Source organism: Myotis lucifugus, unplaced genomic scaffold (genome assembly GCF_000147115.1).
Source record: "Myotis lucifugus unplaced genomic scaffold, Myoluc2.0 scaffold_287, whole genome shotgun sequence".
NCBI lineage: Eukaryota > Metazoa > Chordata > Mammalia > Chiroptera > Vespertilionidae > Myotis > Myotis lucifugus.
The window spans coordinates 780,185-807,646 of record NW_005871335.1 but is presented as its reverse complement, the minus strand read 5'-3'; the positions used below and the strand labels follow the sequence as shown (position 1 = coordinate 807,646).

Genomic DNA, 27,462 nt, shown 5'->3' with positions numbered 1-27,462 from the left:
GAGGGGCCTATATCCAGGTGGGGGGGATCTCTTAAATGTGGTAATTTCTTAATTTAGGTATATGTAGACACACCCCACAGAGGCAATTTAACACTAATTCAATTTTTCAAAAAGTTGATTTCACTTTACGTTAATCTTAAAGATTTTAAATTATATGGGCTCAAAAGTAACCTGGAAGTACACAGAACTAATAGCCAAAAGGGAGGCTTTGCTCACTCACTACACGCCCTTTTATGTTTTTAATTCAAACTTACAGAACTTTATTAACTCTTCTGTTGGATCACTTGGGTAGTTAAGCAGCGTTGTTTTATGAGTAGAGACTGGGAAATAATGCTGCAAATCTTTTCACTCTGACTATTTATAAATAAAATATTGAGAATGAGCTACATTATAACATGATTTGGTGAAAGTATTATAATAAATGCAAAACAAGAGCAGAAATGCTATTACCTTTCATTACATTTAAAGTTCTTAAGTCTAGCAAAACTACACAATGGTCTCTCTCAAAATAATCACTATTAGTCTGTGTGTAGTACACTGAGGAGGACATAACATTCTTCATTTTTATCAACGATGGGCATCAATGAATTTCATTGTCAGTTGCTAAAAATTAACCAAAGGTGAAAGCATACAGATTCTTTTAAAAATCCCGGACACATAAGAATGCCAAAGGCTTGAAGAATTCCAATAAAGGACTTCCCTTTTTACAAACACAGCATTATACAAACCCTGACCAAATACACAGAACGCTACTGAAGCTGTGCCATCTCACCACTTTACACTTCTTAGTATTAATGGGTAGGGTCCAAATAACCAATCATTACAAGTTTACTCACATGTATCTTCTATGTAGTTAATTTCATCAAAATAAACATATACACAAACATATTCTCACAATATACCTGGTGATTACACGCCTCCTAAAGAACCTAACATGAAACAGTCTTAATTTATAATGTCCAATTTGCTTGAAAAAGAAATGGTTCAAATTGGCTTCAGTGAAGATCTCCTTCAGGTCTCCAATTTCTGCTCAATATAACTTCTATATCTTACTTATTGAAATATATTTTCCCCTGAGGATATATACTAATGGAATAGATTTAGAGATGGTTCAAAAAAATCTGAAACTATTAGTTTTAAGTTATTATTTTTCCAGAGTTGATAAAATGGGAAGCTCTTTCTTTTATGGCCAAATTATGCAAGCAGAATGTATACAGCCCAGGGAAGAAAGACAATGCTAATAAAATACAATTAATTATCTTCTGAGCCTTACTAAAGAAATCTAGTTTTTAAAAAAATGCTACCTTTAAAACTTATTTTCCAACTAAAATGTCAAGAATATGAACACACTTGGAAAGGTTGAAGATTAGGGAGGTCAACGTCCTGTTTTCCCTATATCCTGTATAATTATTTTTAATTAAATCCATAATAGGGAATATCTAGATCTAAGATATTAATAGTTCTGAAAAGTCAACATTACAAAATTGTGAAATCACCATGTTTACAACACTATAAATACATCACTAAAGTAACTGCTTATTTTGCCAATAAATACCACACAGAAAACTTCAATGGTTTCTATGCTAGAAAAACAAAAGGTTATTTATTAAAATGATTCAGATGACAAAATACTAAGGGTTAAAAAAAAAAGCAGTACCCTTCACTAATATTCAAGCCATGAGACAGCAAGCAGAAATATAACTGGGGAAATGTTTACTTACAAAAATCTGCTTTATAGTCAATAGTTTTAGAACTGAACCCCTCCCTCGTTTTAGAAGACTTTTCCATAGTTACAGTGAGATAAAACAGGTTTCATTTTGGAATTACAAACAGGTAAATACCACCTTTTAAAAAAGACATGCCTGATTTATACAATTTTTAGGGTACATGTTGAATTTTTTAGAATCTCCTAACCAACACAAGTGTATATTTTATCTCAATAAAGAGGTAACTTCAACATTTCCTTTTATTTATCAAGTTTTACCAGTGAACGTAATAAACACTCGAAAGTTATGTAATTATTAAAATCGTATTTGAGTCACAGAACTACAGAGATATCATTATGCCACCCTTAAGAAAAACCCCTTACCTCTGCTACAAGTATGTAAGAGCCTATTTGAATTATAATTATTTCAATTACCACTATCAGAACAAGCAGCTTTGCTCTTAAAATATTTCAGTATATTGGGAAATGGTGGTGCAACAGAAAACAACTCCAAATATGGAGTCTTAAAATGTATAATTATTGAGTAGATTATAAAATATTTCAGTGGAATACTTTCACGACAAAATTCTCCTATTCAAACACTTAAATCTATTCCCCCATGATTCAGTCACAGAGAAAAGCATATGAAAGTTAATTAACCAGGTGAAAACTTGGAATTCATTTAATGCATTTTTTTTCCCTTTATGCTTTGAATTAAAACCACATAGAAACACAATACCAGGTTTGTGAAAAACGTTGTACTATATGTGAATTGTTACTGTTCAGACGAAAATGCTATCTGGATAGAATGGTGTCTCAAACACAGGAAGAAACAAAACCCCGGTTTGTGTTTTGGCCTCTCTTCCAGTTCCCTTTTTATCTCCTACAATATACAGACATAAACTCATCTTTTCTCACCAACTTAAAGCAAACTTTAGTTGGGAAACAAACATGGATACTTCTCATGTATGTAGTTTGTATAAAATATTGTTCACTAAGACTGAAAATGAACCTCAAAATAATTGTTTCGAATCCACAGTTCAATACACTAATTTTACCACGATACGATTTTCACTTGGCTACCTGAAAATTAGTAATCTAGCCATACTGACAGGTCTGTTATACCCAAACTTTCACTATCTCCAATGTGTAGTGTATACGCATACATACCACACACATACCACCTTCCCACTTTTCCCAGGGCTCTACATTAACATTTGCTCTAATGTGGTGAGGTTTGAAAAATATTAAAAATCACAAGCATTTCCAGATGACCTTTCAACCTTAATGCTCAATGCATAACGTTGGGATTAAGAATGTGTATTTCAGTACCCAGTAGCATTTCCAATAATCAAACTTATCCTTGAGGTTAAATTTAATAGTTTCAAGAGAAAATAACCAGTATCATTTTCCTAAAAATTGAAAGTGGAAAATTTGTTTGAAATATTTCATGCCTCCAAATCAAAAATGTCAAATTTTTTTCAATTTACAAAACTGCAATATTGCAATGCCAGCTTTACTGAGGCTTTTAAGTATAACGTAACACAAATTACGTATATCCAATGCTTCTTATTTATGTTAATTAACACCACAGTTAAACGTGAATATTAATATAGAGCCTTCTCTGCCAAAAGAGTATAAAAATCCTACGTTTAATTAAATGTAGGGGCCTTCACCAAACTTGCTGCAAGTTTGGGGACATAAATATCCAACAGCCATCAAGCTGTGAAAGCCCCTATAAGGAATAAAATAAATCCCACTTGCCTCAGACTGAACAGGGCAACACTGAGACTCAGCCTCAGCCTGTCCTATGGCAGGGCTATAGGAAGAAAAAAATTTTAATTTTAGAAAAACATTACCCAATTAATGTAAAAGACATGCATTTTTAAAAGATCCCAATGATCTAGCAAGCAAAGGGGGAAAAAGTAGCTCTTAAAAAAACAAAACAAAAAACCCCCCACTATTGCCCACTATAATTCTACTCTGAGACCATAGTTATTTTTTGGGAATTCCCCCCAACACACCTGTTTAATTAAGCTGAGTTTAAGTTCAGAATGTAACTTATCAGTGGAATGGAAGCACACTAAGAGTTATTTTCCCCAATCCTAATAGTAAATGTGTGAGATATTACTAAAATAGTAAGTACTCAAATCAAATAATTCCAGTAACAACTCAAAAGTTGTTCCTCACCTGCTGATCTTGTTACTGCCATACAGTAGTAATATCTATACAATAGAAACTAGTGCCAGACAAATATTCATCATTTTTGTTTTGTTAAAAAAAGGCGATTAAGAGTGGATGTAAGGCAGAGCCAAAGCTGGCAGCCTCATTAATATTGCAACTTCCTAAATTATGGCAATTACAATGCCTGCCTGAAAATATCAAGTCCCAAAAGTTGTCTGAGGTAACCACTATTATTAAGGAAGCATGTGTCAAAAAAAGAATTATTTCAACGTAATTTGCTCCACTCATGATTTAACCACACTATGGACCCCAGAAGCAGTTAGGTAAAAGGTATTTTCTAGAAGCTTATTTATGCTTTAATGCAAGCACAAATTACACTTTGAATATATCAAGTGAGCACTATCTGAGCAATATACCTACAGAACACAAGAGATGGTGTTCTTAAGTTTTAAGTGTTTTAATGAGAATTATACTACTTACTTAAAATATTTTCTCCCTTCAGACCTCAAAAAGCAATAGTGACATAAAATATGTTCTCTTTGCATTAAATGCAAATAGTTTTTCATAATTTTTGAAAGTTCGTCTCATTTTTACCTCAAAGATTTTTCAACACGTTTTTCTTTGGCAGTATAAATGATGTGCTGCCAAATTCCAAAACTATTTCAGTAGGCAGGCAACTGGAGGGGGAGCAATATATAAGGCTCAGTTAATAGAACAAAGATTAAATGTATTCTTGGTGATACATGTCTTATACCTATACCTTCACATAAAGGTTAAAAGGAAAGGTTACCATTTTCTAAGAAGTCTTAACTTTATATTGAGGAAAACCTCAACTTCAGGTCCTTAAATTAAAAATTATACTTTGTACAGGTCACTAATATTTAAATAAGCATAAATCTACCCTTAAACAATAAAAACACTGAATGCCAAAAGAGGTCAATAGTAGGTATCATTATGACACTTGCAACACAAAAAACTAAATAGCAGTCACTTCTACATAATAGTTCTCCAAATACTATAATAAAATAAAAAATTTCAAATCCCCATTAACCATCCTAACAAGCATATTTAGATTCTCAGCATTACACTTAGAATATATACTAATCCATTAACAGCACAATAAGTAATTACTGCTTGCAGCCACGCTTCTAGAAGTTTGCACCTGAAAAGCTTCTGAAGTCCACGCAGTACTGCAGTCTCAAAAACAACCAGAAGGAAATGAATGGTCTGGCACTAGGCTCTAAATATCAGCAGGAAGCAGGAAATATTAAGGATTACATTTTAAATCTCTAAGACACCTAACAAGTATTGACATCATGGTGGTAAAAAGGTGACACAATATAAAGATTTCATACCCATTATGTAATGACTCGTACTTATCTAACGTTTTCTGTTAACTAAAGCACTAACATACAATTCTATATATATTGTCCAGTTTAAAACATGCAGCTAAGAACAACCTATAATTCAAAGACAGAATCCAATGATATATCAAAACTGCATTGGCAACTATGAATTTTATTATGTGGACATCTAATGTGGCATGCATCTGTACAAACCTTGCAGGCAGTGGTCCACAGCTGGGTTATGAATAAAAAGGCATAAATTTTTCTCTCATTTTATTACAATGAAGTTTAATAGTACAGAAAAAGTCACATGACCTTAGTGGGTCAGATTTCGTAAACCCTGCAACATGAGGAACTCTAAACACATTAAATATTGTTACACAATCAGACTTCCAATGTACAGGTACTTGGAAATAGTTACAGCCCTCACCAAGCTAGGTTGGGGACATGAAGTCCAACAGCATCTGAAATGCTGTGAAGGCATAACTTTACAAATAGCAATGTAAGCTTACAGAACTTGCCTTTATTAAGGTGGTATGTTCATGAAATTCCAGCGCCTTCACAATATAACGAACCAAATTTACTATACTTCACTTCTAAAAACCTAGATGAAACATGAAAAAGAAGCCATACAGTATAAATTGCAACTTCAGGAAAAGTTCCTGCTTTATTATTCCAAATAATTTTCCCATGTAAAATAAATGTCCAATAGTTCCTGGTATGTGGGAAGATAATGTTAAAGTCACAATGAAGCCTTATTGACGGAAGCTTGGCTATATAAACAGCACAAGTTGAGAAAAGGTTTAATCTCCAAACCTATTAGATTGGATGAAGCGAGATCAGTAACGGCCACCTTGCGACATTACAGGAGGTCTCATTCCCATCGGAGGTCGAGGAGGCCCACCTTGATAAGGGGGCACCATTGGCGGTCCCTGCCCATATGGCGGCATAGCACCAGGAAGGTAACCTGGCATGCCTTGATGATGACCACCATACTGACCTAAAAAACACATTTAAAATACAAAAAACAGATTGAGTTGGTTCGCGCATTGTACTTTTACGATAGTATCTTTTGCAGATACACTTATTTTATGTGTACATTCAAAAAATCTGCTAAAAACAATAAACGTAAAAAGAAATACCATGAGGTGGCATTGGGGGTCTCATTCCTTGTTGTTGTGGGATGCCTGGCTGTGGTGGCATCATAGCTCCAATTGGTCCAACTGGTGGATTACCAATGGGAGTCTGTCCTGGACGAGGAAGGTTACGTTGATATTTAGGTAACTGTGCCCTTCTTTCTTCCTAAAAATAAAAAATAAGCACAATGTTAAACACCTGAATACAGAGACTCATTAAGCATAAATGCAAGCATCTAAGACCTTATTTATAGAGTAAGTTTTTAAAAATGTATCATTTCCCAACCAATTACTTTTGCCCCACAAACCAGTTCAACTACTTAAAATATCAATTCTTTAAGAACTACCCATCTATTTTTGTATTTGAAGCACAGATAATGACTTTAGGATTTATAAATTGTTTCTGTGATAAAGTGTCTTGTGAAGAAGACATGGTCTTCAAGGTATATGGTCTTCTACCTCACACTTCACTTTCTTCAATTAATTTACAAATTTATGTCTAACTAAAATGAATTTTAAGAGTAAGAACTTATTATTTTCTTTCAGAAATAATCTGGTGGGAGGGAATTCATCTAAGATCAAAACATGCACTATTCATTTTACTCTATGGTTCTTAAAAATCAGAATGGGCCAGCCAGCGTGGCTCAGTGGTTGAGCCAGGAGGTCCTGGTTTGATTCCCAGTCTGGGCATATGCCCACGTTGTAGCTCGATCCCTAGTAAGGGGCATGGATGAGGTAGCCAAGCAATGATTCTCTCATCACTGGTGTTTCTCTCCCTCCCTCCTTCTCACTTCAATAAAAGAAATCAATAAAAATAGATTTAAAAAGGCAAAAGGAGATTGCTTTTTAAAAAATCAGAATGGCAGGGCCTGGTTGGTGTGGCTCAATGGACAGAGCATTGGCCCACACACAGAAGGGTGGCGGGTTCGATTCCCAGCCTTGGTGTGTGTGGGAGGCAACCAATAGATGTGTGTGTGTGTGTGCACGCGTGCACCCTATTTCTCCCTTCACCCTTCCACTGTCTCTAAAAATCAATGGGAAAAATATCCTCCGGTGAGGATAACAAAAAGAAAAATCAGAATGGTAAGCATTAAATCAGATTAATAAGACCATCATTTTACATATTAACACTTTTCAAATGGGACAAGCTACTACAATGATATTCAATCAAATTCTGCTAGCAAAAAAAAACTGTAAACAACTTACCAATGATATATCCTCATCTGGATGGATCAACTTACTGGTTGCACTGGTTGTCGTAAGAGTAGCAGGCTTACTTGTTATTGATGCCGCTGGTTTAGCTGCAGTGCTATTTGTTGTACTAGTGGTTGAAGCTGTAGACTGTGTATAAGCAGGGAATGTAGGCTTCGGGGGTTCTGTAGTTGTTGCAGGGGTACTACTTAAGGGCTTGAAATCTGTACCAACAGGTCCTTGGACAGCTGCCTGAGCCTGTAAAACACAATTTTTCATCAACAAAACCCAAAACTGAGTACATCTACTACCAACTTAAAAATAAGACACCAACATTCAATAAAGGACCAAACTCTAAATGAAATTAAAACAAAATTAACATGATAAATGCTCCACAAAAACCAAGAAATACGTAAGAATATCAAAATATGCTGGGTCACGATCACATCTAACACACAGCATTGGAACAACAAAAAGGTAATACTGAATATTTAACTTCTCAGGTGTCATCTACCTCCTCAACCAAGTTCTTTCATTTACAAAACTTTGTATTTATTCCAGGTTGATGAAATATAATATTATATCTAATAAAATAGCATATGTTCTACTTTTACTATTCTAAATTATTTAATTAATCTACCAAGTAATTAAAAAAACCCCAAAAGGTTAGAAATTACAAAATACAAATGCTTGGATAAATTTCAGTTACTAAGCATAATTAATATAAATCGTGACATATTAAAAATGTCCTTCAAAGGTATTAGTTATATAATAATATAATGTCCTCCCAATTAACAATGGCTGGATGATTATCATGATCAAAATGGTTTAGAAGGATCTTTTAAGTATAAAATTACCAGTAATTAATGTGTTACTTTTTTGTAATATCCAACATCTAAAACATGTAGACAGGACAACTTTGGAGCCAAATTTCCTTACATGATAGGTGATGCATTAAACAGCATAAATCAAAATAGCTTAATCATGCATCAGGCTAACCATTGGCTACTAGAAGGCATTTACTGCTTACATGCTTTTAACCCTTTAGAACCATAGAAATTTGGGGTTCATTTTTTTCTGAGTTCAATTTTCAAATACGATTGATTTGTACTCCATTAATCTTACTTAATAAAAATTACATAGTATATTTTTAGGGAAAAGATTTTGTTTAAAAGTAGGGTCCAAAGGGTTAAGTTATAAAGCCATTTAACAACTTTAAACTGCAACTTCCTGCGTACTTGTGCTGTGCTAGGAAACAGAGCTTTAGAAGATGCAGACAGACTTTCTGAATTGGATGAAGCTGTACTTGAGCTTGTTACAGGTGTCCCCATCTGTAGCATAAAAGAAAGGAAACAATGAAAAGTCTCCAAACAAATGGGTGAAAATAAGCCATGTGGTAGACTTTTTTTTCTAGCATAGATTGCATATTTGTAAATGCAAAGTATAATGCAATCAAGTCTGATTTATTTAATGAGGCAGGCAGTTAATCCATTTATAATAAAGTGACAGTATGAGCCTCAAAAAAAGATTTAATTCTATACCAATAAACCTAGTTAACCAGTTTCTTTTCTAAACTGTTTTGCAATGAAATATTTCAAAAATACCTTAAACAGAGTAAAGATTGACACTGTAGTCCAATTCTCTATCAATGACACAACAAAAATTTTTTGCTAAGTTTAACATCTCTTAATAAACAAAACACCTACTCAACTCAAAAGTGTAAGCTAATGTGCTTCAAAAGCATTTTAAAAATGTTTTTAATTTAGCAACTACAAATAGGGAAAAAAGTTTAAAAAAGAAGCTTCTAAGGGACAATCTTAAAGTGAAAAATAAAAGAACATAACCCTGATTTTCTAAATTAAATACATCTGCTTAATTCTGAACGAAACTGGGGAAAAAAGTAATAATCACTATAGACACAACAAATATAACAGAAGCACCTTTTGCGCTTCTGAGTTCTGGAGACAAAATCAGTAGGAAATTAAGTGCAACTAAGTCAAGAGCAATTAAATGGTGCCCTTTCAGCAAGTGTGCAGCATTGTAGTTTGTCACTGTTGTAGACCAGAAGAGCCCAACAAATGATTTGCTAAGGTCTTAGGATTTTCATCTTTGGCTTTGCTTTCATTCCACTCATAATTCAATAGGTAAAGGAGGACCACTAAACATTACCACATATTTAAATCCCCAGAAATTAAATTTCATTTCTAACTAAAGCTAGAATAACCAGAGTTCACAGCAATGAAAAAATAACATACTATACTATCCCTGGCTCCAGTCAATCTTTTATGAGTCAACAAAATCAATATATGCAAACATGAAAGAAAATAGACCACTTCTTAGTATGCTTAATAAATTATACTAAAACCATAAACAAAAACTGACCTTTGACAATTTCAAAGATTTTTGTAAACAACTACATTTTACCTTTAAATATGAGTGCATTCCTTTTCAGGAATTTCACCTTACCTGTCCGGCACTGGGGAAAAGAGGCTTAGTAACTGGAGGCTGTGGAGCAGGAACTGTTGCTGTTGGTGCAGGTGGTCTATTAAGAATACCTGGTGCTGAAACAGCCTGTGCTTGAGTCATTGGAGGAATTCCAGGACGTGGAACAGGAGGGGGCATACCTGTAAAGAAAAAATGTTGGGAGGACTCAGTTGTTGGAAGCATTTAGTTCAGAAAAAAATATTTCCCCAAAACTTTGCTGTTACAATATACCATATTAAAAATGCTTCCATACTACAAAGTTACTAACAATTGACTTCTGAACTTGATGAAATCCAAAGAACTTAGGCATTTGTCCCTTGAAATTATCTTGTCTCAAACAAACTTGTCTCCAGAATTTTGTGGAATGGAAGATACCACTAGAAACCCTATGTTGGCAAAGCAGGCAATTAAGCTTAACTGATATTGATTTAGCAAACCAATTCTTTAAACATATAGAGAATTGCATCAACTAGAATTCTCTGAACTCTAATACAAATTACATAGAGTAAAAAGGTAATTAAATCACATACCCATGAATTTTCCAAAAAACTAAGTTATTCCTTTAAACAAATTTTCCTAAAATGTATCACTATTGCATTCTTTAAACTTCAACATAACTTAACCTTAAAACTTTCACTACAGATTATCAAATGAACACTGGTTATTATTCTTTAATATTTTACTTTTTAAAAATACATTTTTATTTCAGAGAAGGAGAGGGAGAGATAGAAACATTAATGACGAGAGAATCATTGATCGGCTGCCTCCTGCATGCTCTACAGTGGGGATCGAGCCCACAACCTGTGCCCTGAGTGGGAAGCAATGTGCCCTTGATTGGAATTGAACCCTTCAGTCCACAGGCTAATGCTCTATCCACTGAGCCAAACGAGCTAGGGCTTCTTTAACACTTTAAATGCCCAAAATTATCTTAGAGCATTACGTATGTTGAGTTGTTGCCTATAAATTAATGGCTACACTGGTGATGCTTGCAATTTTGCTGCAGTTTTATTTTCCAGTTACTTTTATATATCAACTATCACTTAAGTACTTCTAAACCTGCCATGGATTATAACCCAAACTTAAAGGTCTCTGTGGCACACTTATTTGGCCAACAAAATCCCTTTCCCCGTATTATAATCTAAAATGTCAAGACATTTTATTTCCCACACTCCCTTTGCAGCAAGAGGGTCCATTAGACCTATTTCTGGCCAAGACATAGAAGGGGCTAAGGAGCCTCCAGGAAAGCTACTTCGCTCTCTAATAAAAGAAAAAGGAGAGCATTGCTGTTAACACCATTTCTTGCCCCTGTCATCTTGTTACCGCTGAGTGACATGGTTGAGGGAAAAAAGCTAAGGTTAACAAAGTGGAAAATTTTAAAAGCCACTGAATCTACCACTTCTATTTTTGTTGAGATAATAAATGTCTACATTGCTTAATACAGTTAGTTTGAGTTCTATATTACTTTAAGAGTCTTATTAGTTATCTAAAATATTCCTAATAAGTATAACAACTCTTAAGCATATGACCGTCAGTGCACAGGCTCTGTGACTCATTTTGGCTGCTTTGAATCCAATTTTTACTATTTGAAAACTCAAAAGATAAATAAATAAGGGGGTGGGGGCGGGAATCCATCGTAAGACTTTTCATGGTGCCCTAGCTGGTTTGGCTCAGCAAACAGAGTGTCAGCCTGTGGACTGAAGGGTCCCGGGTTCCATTCTGGCCAAAGTCACATGCTGGGGTTGTGGACTCGATCCCCCCAGTAGGGGGCGTGCAGGAGGCAGCCAATCAATGATTCCCTCTCATCATTGATGTTTCTCCCTTTTCTCCCTCTTTGAAATCAATAAAAATGTATTTTTTTAAAAAAGAATTAAATCGTGCCAGTCACAAAGAGGAAATGTCACCCTAGCTGGTTTGGCTCAGTGGGTAGAGTGTCAGCCTGCGGACCAAAGGGTCCCGGGTTCAATTCCAGTCAATGGAACATGCCTAGGTTGTGGGTTTGATCCCTAGTAGGGGGCATGCAGGAGGCAGCCGATCAATGGTTCTCATCATTGATGTTTCTATGTCTCTCTCCCTCTCCCTTCCTCTCTGAAATCAATAATAAAAATATATACGTGTGTGTGTGTGTATATATATATATATATATATACATATATATATATATATACATACATACATATATATTAAATAAAAGAAAAAAAGAAATTGTCTAACATTCTTACCTGGTGGCATACCAGGCATTAGAGGTGGTATTCCTGGTCCAGGTGGCATCATTCCACCCATTGGCATCATTCTGTCAGAAAGCAAATTTCAAGAAACAACTAAAGTTAATTAACAGTATAAACCGTAGAAAATATTTTGGCTAAATCCTGAAACAATAGATAAGACTTGAATTTGACCCCTAATATTGAAATCAAGCTGAAAGAACACACACCACACTAAAAACAATCCTATCAAAATAAGTCCTCTAAAAACGAGCAAACTCTTGGGTTTACCAGTAAGATGGGGAAGGAGTGGAGTCAGTCTTTGCAATAAATAAACAAATAAACCACAAAACAATTTAATACATTTAAAGTCATCAGGAATAATATTATATGCTATTCTCGATATATATAAGAGGCCTCATCTGAAATATGTGCAACTGGGAAGCAAAATCACCTTTTGTCTCACTTGGAAAATATCCACACAGAATATAAATAAAAAAGAAGAAATCTCTATTTTAGAGTCAACAGATTTTTCAAAAGGAAAATACTGAATGTACATTGTGGAGATAAATTTTTTTTGGAGGAGCACAGAAAAACTATCACCAGTATTAAAGACAGTCAAAAGTAAACTCAGATTGCCTAATTTTTACTTAGATTGGCTACCTAACACTATAGCATGACTTAAAAACAAAGCCTCTATTTTTTTTCTCTTCCCCTAAAAGAGCTCATCTTCAAATACCAATGTCCAGTGCACTTAAAAAATTTTAAGTTTGTAAATTCTTGATTTAGGACTTTTATCAGAAGATTAACTTCTATATATTGAGTTCATTAGGAAAAGTTTGATTATCTTCTATAATAATAACGCATATAATTTGATAAAAGATTATATATTCTTTCTTAAATACCAACCCTTTTTACTAAATCCCATTACTTTTAGCAGTTAGGAGAAAATACCTACACGTTTAGAAAATACTTATTTTATATACGGATTTATTACTATTTCCTCAAAGATGTTTTATATCCCTCCTTTCAGAGACTTGTGTCAACCAGTTTGCAAGTTGTACGAAGTTTTAGTGAGGAAGGTTAGAAAATTTCTGGTCAATTGAATAGATCCCATTAAACACACAAGAAAATGACATTATGATTATACCTCCTGAATTACATCATGAATGAGATGCTTACATGTTTTCACCGCAAAATGACTGGGTGTATTTTCTCTGATGATGCAATCTGTGAAAATGTATGACAAAATCAAAATCTAACTGTGATTTTCAAAATACAGTGGGAAAGTGTATTGTTTACCTGTCACATCCAACAACATTTAAGTAAAAGTGATGGGCACAAGCACCTCATATTTATTTTTAGTTTTTGATGATTTGACAAATACTTAAATCATTTACAGAATTTGCCTGTCACAACCAAGTGTCATGGACAGTTCTGAATCTCAGAAACTCAACTCTACAACCAACTACTTTAATTACACCAGATGCAATTAAAGCAGATGGCTGCCTAAATACATCCTAAAACACAAAAATCTATTCTCTTCAGAGACAAATTTATTGGTAGATCCCGTTATTAGACAACTTTAGTATTTATAGAGCCCATACCTTTTAGAAAGAAAAAAATGCAAAGTCACATTTAATTCATAAACACTCAAGTTGAAAGATCATTACTAGGCATAAGTCCACAAGCCATTTAAAAAGAGTTTTCTTACCCAGGTGGCATGCCTGGCATAACTGGTGGCATTCCTGGCATCAGAGGAGGAACACCTGGCATTAATGGAGGTATGCCTACAATCAATTTTAACAACAAAAAAATCAAATTAATATTAAAGGGTTAGGATGAAGAATATAATACTTCTAACACTGTATCAATAATATCCTGAGTGTTAAATTTTAAGAAACTCTATATGCTACCTGGAGGCATTCCTGGTGCTCCCGGAACTGGTGGTAGTCCTGGCTGTGCCATTGGGGGTATATAGCCTTGTTGGGGTTGAACAGGCTGTGGTTGAAATGAAGTTGAAGCTGCAGAGTCGTCATCATCATATTCATCAGAATCATCTTGCTGCTTCTTTTTTTGACTCTCTGTTAGGAAAGTTTTAATTTTCCCATAGAGAAGGAGGGACAGGGAACCAAAGCAAGTTTAAGACATTCAACATTTAAAAAAATTATTTCAGTGCAACTAGCTCATAAAAATTTTCTTCTAAAAATATTTCAGTTAGTATTATTCTTTACTCTTCAAATGTGTTTTCAACCTACATTAAGCAATTACCCATTCTATGACAGGTAAAAATAATTCTAAGTCAGTTTTATTTTTAAAAAACAGCTTTCTATTCCATCCAAAAAGGTAAACTACGGTAAAGAGGCCTGACCTCTCTGCAATACTTTTCAAAATTAAAAGTTCCATAGGTGATTAATAACAGCTCCTATCAAATGGATAGTATGTGGCTTCAATGTCAAATTTTTAAAAAATGTATACAACTAGTGGTTACATAAATCAAAACAAGCTACCTTTGCCAAGGCCAGGGAGCTCAGTTGGTTAGAGCATCAGCCCACAAGCCAAGGTTGGGGGTTCTATCCCTGGTCAGGGTACATAAGAATCAATCAGTGAATGCGTAAGTGGAACAACAAAATTGATGTCTCTCTTGCTCTCAAATCAATTAAAAACAAATACAAACTACCTTTATTTTCAAAGGCCTCAGCACTTGATAATTCCACTTGGAATTCAGTTATGAATATTTGAAATGATCCTAACAGTATTATTTAGTTATATATATACTAGAGGCCCAATGCATGAAATTCGTGCAAGTGTAGGCCTTCCTTCCCCCAGGTGCCTGCACCGGCTTCCCTCTGGTACTCGGGACTCAGGCTTCCCTTGCAGCCTCAGCTTCGTCCGGGAAGGACGTCCAGAAGGATGTCCGGTCTAATTAGCATATTATGCTTTTATTATTATAGACTAGAGGCCCAGTGCACAAATTCATGCACAGATGGGGGGTGATCAGCCTGGGCCGGTGAGGGGGAGGGAGGTGTGGCCCTGCAGGCGGTTTGGCGGCAGGCCCCACCCCCCTGGTTGAACTCCTGATTGAGGGGACAATTTGCCTATTAACCTTTTATTATATAGGATAGAAAATATATATAAAAATCAATACACAACTTCAAACATAAGACAAATATAAATGAATAAATCTAACATCTACCATTCAATTTATACTTTAAAGTAGCAATACTCTCACTAGTGAAGCTATTTTAAAAAAAGCATACATTAATATTTACCCTGTGTTTTCTGTTCAAGAAGTCGTCTTCTTTCATCCATGTCTTTTTCTGGAATACCTTCCATACCATATATTTCCAACTCTATGTCTGTTCTCCCAGGTATTGCATTTGGTACAGCATCTATTGTCTCTTTATGCACCTAACATTAAAAAACAAAAACCTCCATCAGATAGGTAAAAGTGTCTCATAAAAGTATTTCAGAGAGTAATTTCAAATTACTCAAGAGACCATTTAGTATGTTGGTTAAGAGTGACTGGTTCTAGCCCTAGCTGGTTTGGTTCAGTGGATAGAGCGTCAGCCTGGAGACCAGGTTCAATTCTGGTCAAGGGCACATGCCCAGGTTGTGGGCTTGATTCTCAGTAGGGGGCGTGCAGGAGGCAGCCAATCAATGAGTCTCTCTCATCATTGATGTTTCTAGCTCTCTCCCTCTCCCTTCCTCTCTGAAATAAAAAAATATATATATTTTTTAAAAGAAATGCAATTACATCCTCAAGCACATTAACTAGTCTTCACTACATTTCTAAGTGATAGTTTAGCATCTATAAAATTGGAGGATGTCTGATTTAACTGACATACTCATCTCACAGGTTGCTCTGAAATTACTGTAAGACTATATAGAAACAGAATCACTTAGTCAAAGATGCTACTAATAATTTCTCAACTAATCTCCTTCCAGCTTCCCCTACATTTTATCTGATCATCTCTATAGTACAACTCCTTGAAAGAATGCCCCTTCTATTTTCCCATTTTCTCCTTTTTGTAAACTAGGCAAAGAACAATTTGTGTATAAGCAAAAACGGAAAAGAGCTGCAGTGTCCAAGGGGTGTGGGCTTAAAAATATTAGCACTCTAGATTTTAACAGATGCATAAATAAAATTTGAAAAAGCAGTCATAATATAAAACAGCAGCTTCACAGTAACTTCTTCAGAAGTTTAACCCTTTGAGTGCCAACCAATATCCTAGGAACTATGCTAAAACTGCCAAGGCATTTTTGCTGATTTTACAGCAGTTTAGAAAAAAAATTATGAATCGCAAGTAAATGAAGTTACATATTCAAAAATCTTCCACAATATCGTCATCTTCACAGCAAGAAGTGACATATTTAGCAATATCATCATCACTAATAAAAGCAGACTTAGAACTGGACGCTATTTCGAAGCTTTAGGGCTACAAAATCTGAGTAAACTTCACAAAATTGTAGTACCTGTAAAAAATTAGGCAGATAAATGCCAGCGGTCAATTTTAGAACTACAAACATTCGGCATCATAAGTAATCTGCACTTAGGTGCTATCTGTCAATAAAGAGTGAACTACTAGCATCTAATAGTGACACTGAAGGAGGAGCGCGATAGCGTTCCCGGCACTCTAGGGGTTAATCTTTTTCAGAAGTTGACGCAATTCAGTATGCTTCTTTCTTAGAAGCCTCATCAAAATTCTCCAGAAGATCTGGAACTTCATCTACTTCTCTGGTAGCAAGCGGTGCTTTTCCATCCCAATTGTTTGGGCAGAGCTCCTTACACTAGTTGGAGGTCTGCACCATGCTAAATTAAGATGCTAGGTAGCATTGTGTCAGCAATTTGTCTCAGCATGCCCTGTAATAGTGAAAAGTGTTCGCTGCCTGATCTTTAAGGCTGTTAAAATGGATCACTGTTCCTTGGTTTGTGAACACTCATCTCAATACCCTACCTTCTTTAAGGAAAACTAAAGTCTTTTTCTCATCTGCTATAGCTGTTATGTGAACCGCCTTCTGCAAACAGTTTCTTCCCCACCATTACACACTTTGTGCCTGCAGTTTGGCCAGTTTTTCCTGGTTCATGATAGTTTCTTTCATCTTGTTGGAGGAAATGGGGCTACAAGGGAGACTAGGGTAGATGCTTAGGATAAGAATAAGTGCACACTCTCTAGGACACAAGATGGCAGCTCTCATTTTCTCTCTCTCTTTTTTAAGCCTACAGCACCCAGCATTCCCAGGCAGCTTCCCATCATCCAAGTACTAACCAGGTCCGACCCTGATTAGCTTACGAGATCTGGGTATTCAGGGTAGTATGGCTGCAGCCATCATTTTCTTTTGAAAGCACTCCAATCAAGCTTTCATCATCATTCTAGGAAATCACTCTTGGAAAGTAGAACAATTACCTCCACTTTGATTAATCCAATCTTAGTCCTGTTTTTACTTGGCTTACCACAAGCATTTGACAGTCAAAGTAACTCACTCTTTAAAAACACTTCATTTGGCTTCTAGGGTACTTACTGTCTTGGTGTTCCTACCCTTTCACTCTCCTTGACTTCTTTAAAACTTCTGACCTCTAAATGCTGGGAGTGACCCAACATGGAGTCCTTGCATTTTTCTATTTATATTCTACTGGAGACTGGAGGCCTGGTGCACAAAAATTCGTGCACTGGGGGTGGTGGTGGGGGTGTGTGTGTGTGTCCTCCCTCAGCCTGGCCTGCACCCTCTCACAGTCTGGGAGCCCTCAGGGGATGTCCTACTGACCGCTTAGGCCCACTCCCTGTGCAGTCTGGCCTCTCCTTGTGGGAGGTGACCAGGCAGCCAATTGAACTGGCGTGCCCCCGCCCCCACCCCCACCCTATTGGCCCTCCGCAGCCACTGGTCCACTGGTGGCTGCTGCACGCCCCCCCCCCCCCCACCCCATTGCCATCCCCTCCTTCTGCCCGCTGGCACACCCCTTGGCTAGCTTGGCGCTGCTGCTTGCCGGCCCTGACCCCTGACTGGTTTGTTCTGCAGTTATTACATAGGATTCCCTAAGAAGAAAAGACATGGCTTCAAATAGCCATCCTTATCCTGTATCCTTCCAAATTTCTATTTCCCCCTCCGACCCCTCTGAACTCCAGACTTGTAGATCCAACTGCTTATGTGACATCTCCATCTGGATAGTCAATGGATCTTTTCAAAACTAACATACCCACACCCAAAATTAACATAAAAACAATCTTGGGCCCTGGCCACTCGAGTGGCTCAGATCATCCCCTGCACTGAGAGGTTGCTGGTTTGATTCTGAGTCAGGGCACATGCCCAAGTTGCGGGCTCAATTCCCAGGAGGGGATGTGCAGGAGGCAACCCATCTTTTCCCAAGCGTTGATGTTTCTCTCCCTCTCCTTTCCTCTAAAATCAATAAAACACATTAAAGTTCTAGCTGATTTGGCTCAGTGGATAAAGTGTCAACCTGTAGACTGAAGGGTCCCGGGTTTGATTCCAGTCAAAAGGCACATGCCCAGGTGGGTGATTCTCACTCATCATTGCCATTTCTACCTCTCTCCCCCTCTCCCTTCCTCTCTGAAATCAATAAAAATATATTTAAAAAAATCTTGGTATCTTTATCCCTAAGCCTAGTCTTCCTGCAGCTTTCTACATCTCAGTATGTGGTAGCATCATTTTTCACATTGCTCAAGTCAAAAACCTTCAGATCATCCTTCATTCCTCACTTTCTCTCATATTCCACATCTAATCCATCAGCAAATTCTGGCTCTGTCACCATCATCTTTCATCTAGAATACTCTTGTCTCCTAAGTGGCCTCACTGCACTCTGTAGTCTATTCTCAATCTTGCAGCCAAAATGATCCTTTAAAAAGGTGTACCGCCCTAACTGGTTTGGCTCAGTGGATAGAGCGTTGGCCTGAGGACTGAAGGGTCCCAGGTTTGATTCTGATCAAGGGCATGTACCTTGGTTGTGGGCACATCCCCAGTGGGAGGTGTGCAGGAGGCAGCTGATCGATGTTTCCCTCTCATCGATGTTTCTAATTCTCTATCCTTCTCCCTTCCTCTGTAAAATATCAATAAAATATATTAAAAAGAAAAAAAAAAAGGTGTACCAGTCCTGGTCAGTGTTGTTCAGTTGGTAGAACATCATCCCATGCACCAGATCAGGGTAAGTACGGAGGCAACTGATCAATGTTTCTTTCTCTCTCTCTCTCTCTCTCTAGATCAGGGTACGTACGGAGGCAACTGATCAATGTTTCTTTCTCTCTCTCTCTCTCTCTCTCTCTCTCTCTCTCAAAAAAGGAGGGGAAAAAAAAAAGCTATGTGACAGGAATTTTTTTTTTTTTAAATCCTCACCTAAGGAGTAAGGATATTTTTTCCATGGATTTTTAGAAAGGGGGGAGGGGGGGCGCCGTAACCGGTTTGGCTCACTGGATAGAGTGTCGGCCTGCGGACTGAAGGGTCCCAGGTTCGATTCCAGTCAAGGGCATGTACCTTGGTTGCGGGCACATCCCCAGTAGGAGGTGTGCAGGAGGCAGCTGATCGATGTTTCTCTCTCATTGATGTTTCTAACTCTCTATCTCCCTTCCTCTCTGTAAAAAATTAATAAAATATATTTTTTAAAAAAGAAAGGGGGGGGGGGGGATGACACACATCAATTGGTGCACTCCTGCCACAACCACTGGGGATTGAACCTGCAACCGTGACCGGAAATTGAACCCTTGACCCTTTGGTCTGTGGGCCAATGCTCTAACCATTAGGCTAAACCGGCCATGGCAAATGGAGAAATTTTAGTTTTTTGAATAGCTACATAGGACTTAGTGACTGTCTAAGTATCTAGTAGGCTCTCAAATATTTCTGAATAGATGTTAAACTGTTGTAGTGATGTAACTAGGGCGAAGAGGAGCTATATAAACTTATTTTTTTTAAACTCGGGAGAGCAACATCCTATTTTATCTCCCTGCTTCCTACCAACAGTATTTTCCAATAAACAGAGATTTGCTCATCTCAGAACTTTCTAAGGTCCAATTAGGCAAAAATTCAGGCAGCTCTAAAACTGGCAAAAGTAGAACACATAATGGTACTCATGAGATCTTTAAAAATTACAAAGTTCTCCTACTAGTAAAAGGATTAAAGAAACCAAGAAACTATTAAATGAAATAATACCACTCCAAAAGAGATGCGGGAATAAATTCTTGATATAAACCTGGCCCCAGGCAACAGATTATAACAAATCCTTCAATGGCAGTAATGGCAGCTAATTATGTACTAATTCTTATGGGATGAGAACTGGTGAGACTGCCCACAAATTTAAATCATTGATCCCTGCTTTTTTAACTCAAGTGCTGAGATATATCTTGTGATCTCAACCTGTCACCAATCTAACCTAGAATGAAAGATAATAATTTAAAAATATCCTATCATATATAATAATCATATATAATAATGAGCTAATATGCTAATTAGACTGAACAGCAGAATGACCATCCAGAAAGCCAGGGCTGTGAGGGCCGAGCTCCTTGCACAAATTTTGTGCATCAGGCCTCTAGTCCTCCTATATAAATGGGCAATATGCAAATTGACCCCAATGGCAGAACAACTGGTCGCTATGATGCACACTGACCACGGGGAGGGGGGGGTGGGGGGCCAGAAGTTCAATGCAGGAACTGCCCCCTGGTGGTCAGTGCGCTTCCACAGGGGGAGCGCCACTCAGCCAGAAGCTGGCTCATGGCTGGCCAACGCAGCAGTAGGGGCAGGAGCCTCTCCCACCTCCGCAGCAGTGCTAAAGATGTCTGACTAATGGCTTGCTCCCCATGGGGAGTGGGCCTAAGCTGGCAGGTGGACACCCGCCAAGGGCTCCTGGACTGAGAGAGGATGCAGGCCGGGCTGAGGGAAGCTACCCCCCACCCAGTGCATGAATTTTTGCACACCAGGCCTCTAGTATACCAATAAAACTCTAAACATAAAGAAATCGTTTCTCTTCTAAATGGCTGAAGAACAGGTGTGCTGCCCTAGCTGGTTTGGCTCAGTGGACAGGTCAGTCCCGGGTGCAAATCCCAGTCAGGGCACATGCCTGGGGTTGCAGGCTCAATCCCCAGTGTGGGGAGTGCAGGAGGCAGTCAATCAGTGATTCTCTCTCATCATTGATATTGATATTTCTATCTATCTCTCCCTCTCCCTTCCTCTCTGAAATCAATTAAAAAACAACACAGGTGTTTTCTAAAGCTGACTTGTCATTTAATATGATCTTTTGCAATAAACATCAAAAATATCCTACAACTGTCAAAGAAATAAACATTCATAATTTCCCAATGTTGTTTCCATACTACAAGTAAAAATTAAATACAGGAGTAAAATCCTTACCTGCATGCAATGTATAGCCAAGCCAGGTCCTGTGTACAACTTCTTATGACATATATGGCATTTAAAATGTTTTGCTTTTTGGTGCTGTATAAGGATCTTCTCATCATCAAAATCTCTATTACAATACCTGATCAAGACTGTTAAGGCACAAAAATAACACAATGACACTGCCTAGTAAAAAAACCCTGCCCTATGATAAGCAAATAGCAATAACATAAAAATATAGAAATAGCTAAAAGCAAAAAGTCGCTTTACAGAAACTTTGTTTTTGATATTATACAATTAGGGATTAACTTGCCATGGGATTTCCTGGAAGCCCATACTCTCTTCATCACCCCTAAACATATTTCAACATAGTTTTTTAAATTTTTGTGTTTAACAGATATTTATATGAAATTAACTCTTCTTTTGTTCACTATTTCAACATTTACAAATGCATAGTGTAGATTAGAGGGGTTCAATGTAAAAAAAAAAATCCCCAACTTCATCTCAAGACAGATTTAGAAATAGAATTCACTCATTAGATAATTAAAAATAATCAAAAAATGAGGATTTACCTAATGTTGATAATTTGTTTCTTTTTAGAGTCTAAAAATAAGTTCATAGTGAATGACACAACTTAACCCATAAAGTTGTTTGCAATTCCCTATGAACTTATGTTGCCAAGGGACGTACTTAAACTCAATGAGTTACATCCATAAAGCAGAATTACCTCAATAGTAGTAAGATTTCCCTAAAAGGACATTACAAAATCCGTGACCGTTCTACTATTATATAAATGCAGTTCTGTAACAAACAGTTTTGAGGCACAAGAGGCCTTATTTTTTTTTTTTGACCCTACAAAGCTAAATAGATACAAAAATCTCCACCCTGAAAGAGAACTCTTCTTGAAGACTAAAGGCGCCAGTTAGCGAGACGCGGAAGCTAGTTCTTCCCCACCCCCCCACCCCCACCCCGCGCGCAAAAAAAGAAAAAAAAAGAAGAAAAAAGGGCGCGGGGGGGGGGGGGGGCGGGATTTGAAGTCCGAGTTGACCAAACCATCGATTCTTTAAAAATAAAAACACTTTGGAAAAAAGTGGCTGACTGGCTCCGGAAGCTTTCCCCTAATCCGCCATATCCTCAATCAAGAGTCTTTTACTTGAAGAAAATCCCTTTGTTGAATGGTCACCACAACCACCGGGTAGAGCAGCACAGCGCTTCGGGGACACCGTCCTTGACGGAGGGGTCCAGGCCGCCTCCCCGCGGGTCCACGATCGCCCCAAACCCGGAATCTCCTGAGTCACGGAGTCCAACGCCCCGCAACTGCCAGAGCCTCTCGCCCTAGAGGCCCCATTTTCCTAGAAGACTTCGCAAATCTGACTCCAGCCGCCAAGCTACCCACCCCAGGCCTAGATCCCAGACACTCGCCGCCATAGGCCAACGCCAGGCCTCCCCGTCCCCGTCCCCACCGACCGGCCACGACTCCCCACTGACAAAGGATACCAGCACCACGGCTTCAGCTGCTTCTTCTTCTTGCGACCCATCACTGCGCTCCACGGACGAAGTGAAAACGGAGGCGAAAGTAAGCAGGAAAATCGAGGCGAAAAGCGCTCACTCTTCAGACCCAACCGCCACCACCGCGTCCCACAGGAAACTGACACAAAATGGCCGACGCCCTCGCTCGCTGCTCTGCCTCCCGTCAGGCACTGCGGAAGGGGGCGGGGCCGCCCGGGGCCGGGTCACATGACACCGCCCTCCGCCCTGAGTGGGTGGGGACTCGCAGCCCGAGAGGCGGCCGCCATCTTGTCTGTTTCGCTGGCCGCCCGCTGTCGCTGGCGGTGCGTGCGGATGCCCTCGGGTTTCTTTGTAAAGGCGCCGGCTGCCTGGGTATGCCGAGAAACTCGCGAATTGAGGGGGGAATCTGGGGGGCGGGACTGAAGACATTACCCGCGTCATTAAAGGCAGACTACAAATAAAGATTCATTGAGACAGCGCCCAGTTTTCAGTTCTGTTTTCAGTGCCCGGATTAATCCTTTCTGTAGTAAGTGTTGGGCATTTGCTTACTTCAATGTTGAGACAAAGAAGGAGCAGCCACAGCTTGGCGACAGATGAGCGAGCGCGGTGACAGGGAAACAGGAGGTGCTGCGAGGCCTCCGGAGAAGACCCGTCCACGTGGCCGCGGTCGGTGGTCAGAAAGGTGTCCAGACCCAGCGCCGGGGGGGGGGGGGGGGGGGGGGCTGCCCCCTCCCATCGTCCTTTGTTCTGGGAGGTCTCGGCTCTCGCTCAGGAACACAGCTGGGGGTGCCCAATGTGGGGCGTGCAGGAGGCAGCCCGTCCATGATTCTCATCGCTGATGTTTCTCTCTCTCCCTCTCCTCCTTTCCTCTGAAATCAATAAAAAAAATTTTGTTTAACCCTCCTACAAAGGCGTGCCTGTGGTTCCCTGTCTTTGGACACGTAAGAATTGGAGGCAAAGAAATGTGGACTTAGAAGTCTGGAGCCAGCTTGCTCCCTGCAGGCTCAAGATCAACCATCCCACATAGAAAAAAAAAACAAAACAACATATAGATATAGATATAGATATAGATATAGATATAGATATCTATATCTATATATATTTTTTTTTAATAAGGAAGAAAGGTTTCCTGAAGGGCCATGGGAACTAGAGGTGGAGGAGCGCGGCTCCCTGAGGGAGCAGCGAGCCCAGCCTCTGGGGCTCCGAGGACGGGCTGGCGGCGAGAGAGGCCAGAGGGGCACCGGCCAGCTGGAGGCTTGGCCGGCTGGAGGCTTGGCTTCGTGCAAGTTGAAGGGAGAGGGTAGGTGGTTCAGAGTCGGGGCCACGGCCCACCTGCATGACTGGGCCAGCCTGGTGAGCTCCCTCCGCTGCGCTCGGAACAGTGTGGCCCATAGACGTAGCGATTAGTGTAAGTTTTATGTTACTATTGAAAGGAAGACTCATACAGAGCAGACATCCCTGAAGCCCTTACTGTGTGCCAGGCATGGAGGTGAGTTGTACATGACTTGTCTCCACCAGCCTGGGGTGGAGGTGCTGTTTTATCACCCTCTTATTAGAGACAAAAAGAGGCTTAGCCCTGGCTGGTTGGCTCAGTGGATAGAGCGTCGTCCTGCAGACTGAAGGGTCCTGGGTTCGATTCAGGTCAAGGGCACATGCCTGGGTTGCAGCTCCATCCCCAGTAGCGGGTGAGCAGGAGGCAGCCGATTGATGATTCATTGATATTTCTATCTCTCCCTCTCCCTTACTCTCTGAAATCAATAATACACACACACACACACACACCAGAAGAGGCTTACCAGAGTTGAAGTCATTTACTCAAGGTCACAAGTAGTAAGTATGGAGCTGAATTAGATTTGAGTTTCAGAAAAACCACTGTGGCCACTGGGTTGGCAGAGACTAAGAGGCCAGACCCAGAACCGGACAGTAATCTGGGTGAGAGAAGAAACTGACCTGAAGTAGGATAGTGGGAGCAGGAAGTCATTTATTCATTCCTCCTAATGTAAGGAAGCAAGCAAATTCATTTTAGTGCTCAGTGCTCTACCAGAAACAAAAATGAAAAACAGGTCGGGGACACGGTAAGGGTGTCCACCTAGTCTCTTCTATATAACATTGTACTGGTGGTCTAGCCAGGGTGATCAGGCAAGAAAAAGAAAGAAAAGGAATCAGATTGGAATGGAAGGAGTAAAACTGAACTGGACAACCAATGGGTCGGGGCTGCCTGTCACTACTTGAGCCAATTCAGCAGAGACAGGGATGAGTCACGTATGAGCATTTATTCCAATAATGCCAGCAGTATGGTGTTGGGGTCCAGCCCCAGCAGGTCCAGGGGTTCCCAAAGGTGTGGACAGAGTCGGCGAAGAATGAACGACAGGGAGGCAGCGTTCAGTTGATCAGCATAGCGAGGTTCTATTGCCAGGTTCCGTCTTTATTGTCCTGTTACATCTGTATTTATACCAGTTGATTTTAATCCTATCCATTCTATTCCAAAGGTTTAGGGCGTTTGTTATCTCCATTCCAAAGTCACTACTCTATTATTCTGTTAAGCTACAAGGAAGTAACTGAAGGAGATTATCCTAAGTGATTGTTCGTAGTTAAAGTGATTAATTACCCGCCTGGCACTTAGTTAAGGGGTTTTATTCCCTTCCTTAGTCCTGTTAATCCCTAACTCCAGGGAAAAATCCCAACTGGGGAAACAACCTTTCTCGGAGAGGTGACCTTGGTTAAAACACATAGCACTAAGAAGGGGAGCAAACATATTAAGAACAGTATGTCATATACCCCAGGTCCCTTGAAACATATGCTGTGCAGATGTTTCTTCCCTGCAGCGACTGTGTCAAGCAGCAAGGATGGACCAGCTTCCGGCAAATTCCCCCTTTTTTATTTTTTAAAGGATAGCATGTGTAAATCAGCGGCCACCTCTCTAATTGGGTTGTTTAAGACTCAGAAGACCTGTTTATGACTTTGTCAACAGGTCAGTCCGAGGCTTAACCCTATATGGGCTCCCCACAGTATGGGAGGGCAGCAGGTCATCCATGAAAACCTGCTCAGCTCCCCTCCATAGCCAGCTGCTTATATTGGGTAGAAGCACAGATTACATGGAGAGGAAGGCAAAAGGAATAAGAATGGGTATAATGGTTACAGGTTGCAAGCTGGGGCTTGCAACGGGCCTGCGCTCTATTCTTTTTTGGCTACCAAGTTGTTAATCTTTTTATGATGACAGGCAGTTCCAGGAAGAGGAGGATGGACTGCATTCCCGAGTTAACTCCCACTTCCCGGACTACAGCTCTCAGCCAGGTTGGAATGTGCTTTCTCTAACCAGAACAGCAATCACGGTTTACAGAGCATGATTAATATTTCTGCCCCTAACAGAACCATCTCTATTCGCAGATGGCATGATCTTGTTAGGGGGAGAATTGGGTCATTGTGTCTCTCCACACACACACAAAGGAAAATTGAGTTGAAGTACTAATCTCCAGTACCTCAGAATATGACCTTATATGGTCCTACTGATTACAGAGGTGATGAAGCTAAGATGAGGTCAATAGGGTGGACCCTATTTCATATGACTGCTGCCTTTATAAAAAGAGGAAATTTGCCCTAGTTGGTTTGGCTCAGTGGATAGAGTGTCGGACTGAAGGGTCCCAGGTTCGATTCCGGTCAAGGGCACGTGCTCAGGCTTGATCCCTAGTAGGGGGCATGCAGGAGGCAGCCAATCAATGATTCTCTCTCGTCATTGATGTTTCTATTTCTCTCTCCCTCTCCCTCTCCCTTCCTCTTTGAAATCAATTAAAAATATATTTAAATAAATAAATAAATAAAAAGAGGACATTTGCCCTAGCTGGGTTGCTCAGTGGATAGAGCACTGGCCCTCAGACTGAAGGGTCCATTCCAGTCAAGGGCACCTACCTCTGTTGTAGCCTCCAATAGCTGTGTCTCTCACATTGATGTTTCTCTCGGTCTCTCCCCCTCCCTTCCACTCTCCGAAAATCAATGGAAAAGTATCCTCAGATGAGGATTAACAAACAAACAAAAAGGAAATTTGAACACAGATAATACATAAAAGGAAGACCATTATCTTATCAAGGAATAAACCCTGCTGACACCTTGATTTTGGACTTCTAGCCTCTAGAATTGTGAGACAATACATTTTTTTGTTGCTTAAAGTGCTCAATCTATAGTACTTTGTATGACAGCCTTAACAAACAAACACACTTGTACTTAGGAAATCCTAAGGAATCCGTAAAAAGAAATAAATCTAGAGCTACTAAGAGTTCAATAAAGTTCTCAATACAAGATCAAAATACAAAATTCAATTGTACTTTTATACACTAGCAGTACACAATCTGAAAATGAAATTAAGAAAACAA

General features: G+C 39.2%; 1 protein-coding gene and 1 non-coding gene across 4 annotated transcripts; one reads left to right on the top strand and one right to left on the bottom strand.

Annotated features, from left to right (window-relative positions):
* Nucleotides 1-5,387: 5,387 nt before the first annotated feature.
* On the bottom strand, nucleotides 5,388-23,296 carry ZNF207 (zinc finger protein 207). 3 transcript variants are annotated; one of them, XM_006099871.1, is made up of 12 exons: nucleotides 23,084-23,296; nucleotides 21,602-21,728; nucleotides 15,520-15,658; nucleotides 14,164-14,331; nucleotides 13,962-14,037; nucleotides 13,430-13,477; nucleotides 12,266-12,336; nucleotides 10,029-10,186; nucleotides 8,801-8,893; nucleotides 7,578-7,820; nucleotides 6,378-6,537; nucleotides 5,388-6,235 (listed from the first exon to the last, which is right to left on the bottom strand). In XM_006099871.1, the coding sequence occupies exons 1-12, from the start codon at nucleotides 23,122-23,124 to the stop codon at nucleotides 6,075-6,077; spliced, it is 1,485 nt and encodes a 494-aa protein (XP_006099933.1). In that variant the 5' UTR covers nucleotides 23,125-23,296; the 3' UTR covers nucleotides 5,388-6,074. The 3 variants fall into 3 exon arrangements, with proteins under 3 accessions (XP_006099933.1, XP_006099935.1, XP_006099934.1); XM_006099873.1 differs by lacking the exon at nucleotides 8,801-8,893; XM_006099872.1 differs by lacking the exon at nucleotides 13,430-13,477.
* Nucleotides 23,297-23,993: 697 nt separating this feature from the next.
* LOC111828146 lies at nucleotides 23,994-24,122 on the top strand. Its single transcript, XR_002831937.1, has one exon. It is a non-coding gene; the product is annotated as a small nucleolar RNA SNORA38 (small nucleolar RNA).
* The last annotated feature ends 3,340 nt before the right edge of the window (nucleotides 24,123-27,462 follow it).

What these genes read in the sequence shown, in the direction of transcription:
- ZNF207 (XM_006099871.1), bottom strand. Translation starts at nt 23,124, where the DNA reads ATGGGTCGCAAGAAGAAGAAGCAGCTGAAGCCGTGGTGCTG. An exon ending in AGCACCAGGAATGCCTCCAG is followed by an intron (nt 14,038 to 14,163) that starts GTAGCATATAGA and finishes AATTGATTGTAG; the next exon opens with GCATACCTCCATTAATGCCA. An exon ending in AATGCCTGGTATGCCACCAG is followed by an intron (nt 10,187 to 12,265) that starts GTAAGAATGTTA and finishes TTTTCTTTACAG; the next exon opens with GTATGCCCCCTCCTGTTCCA.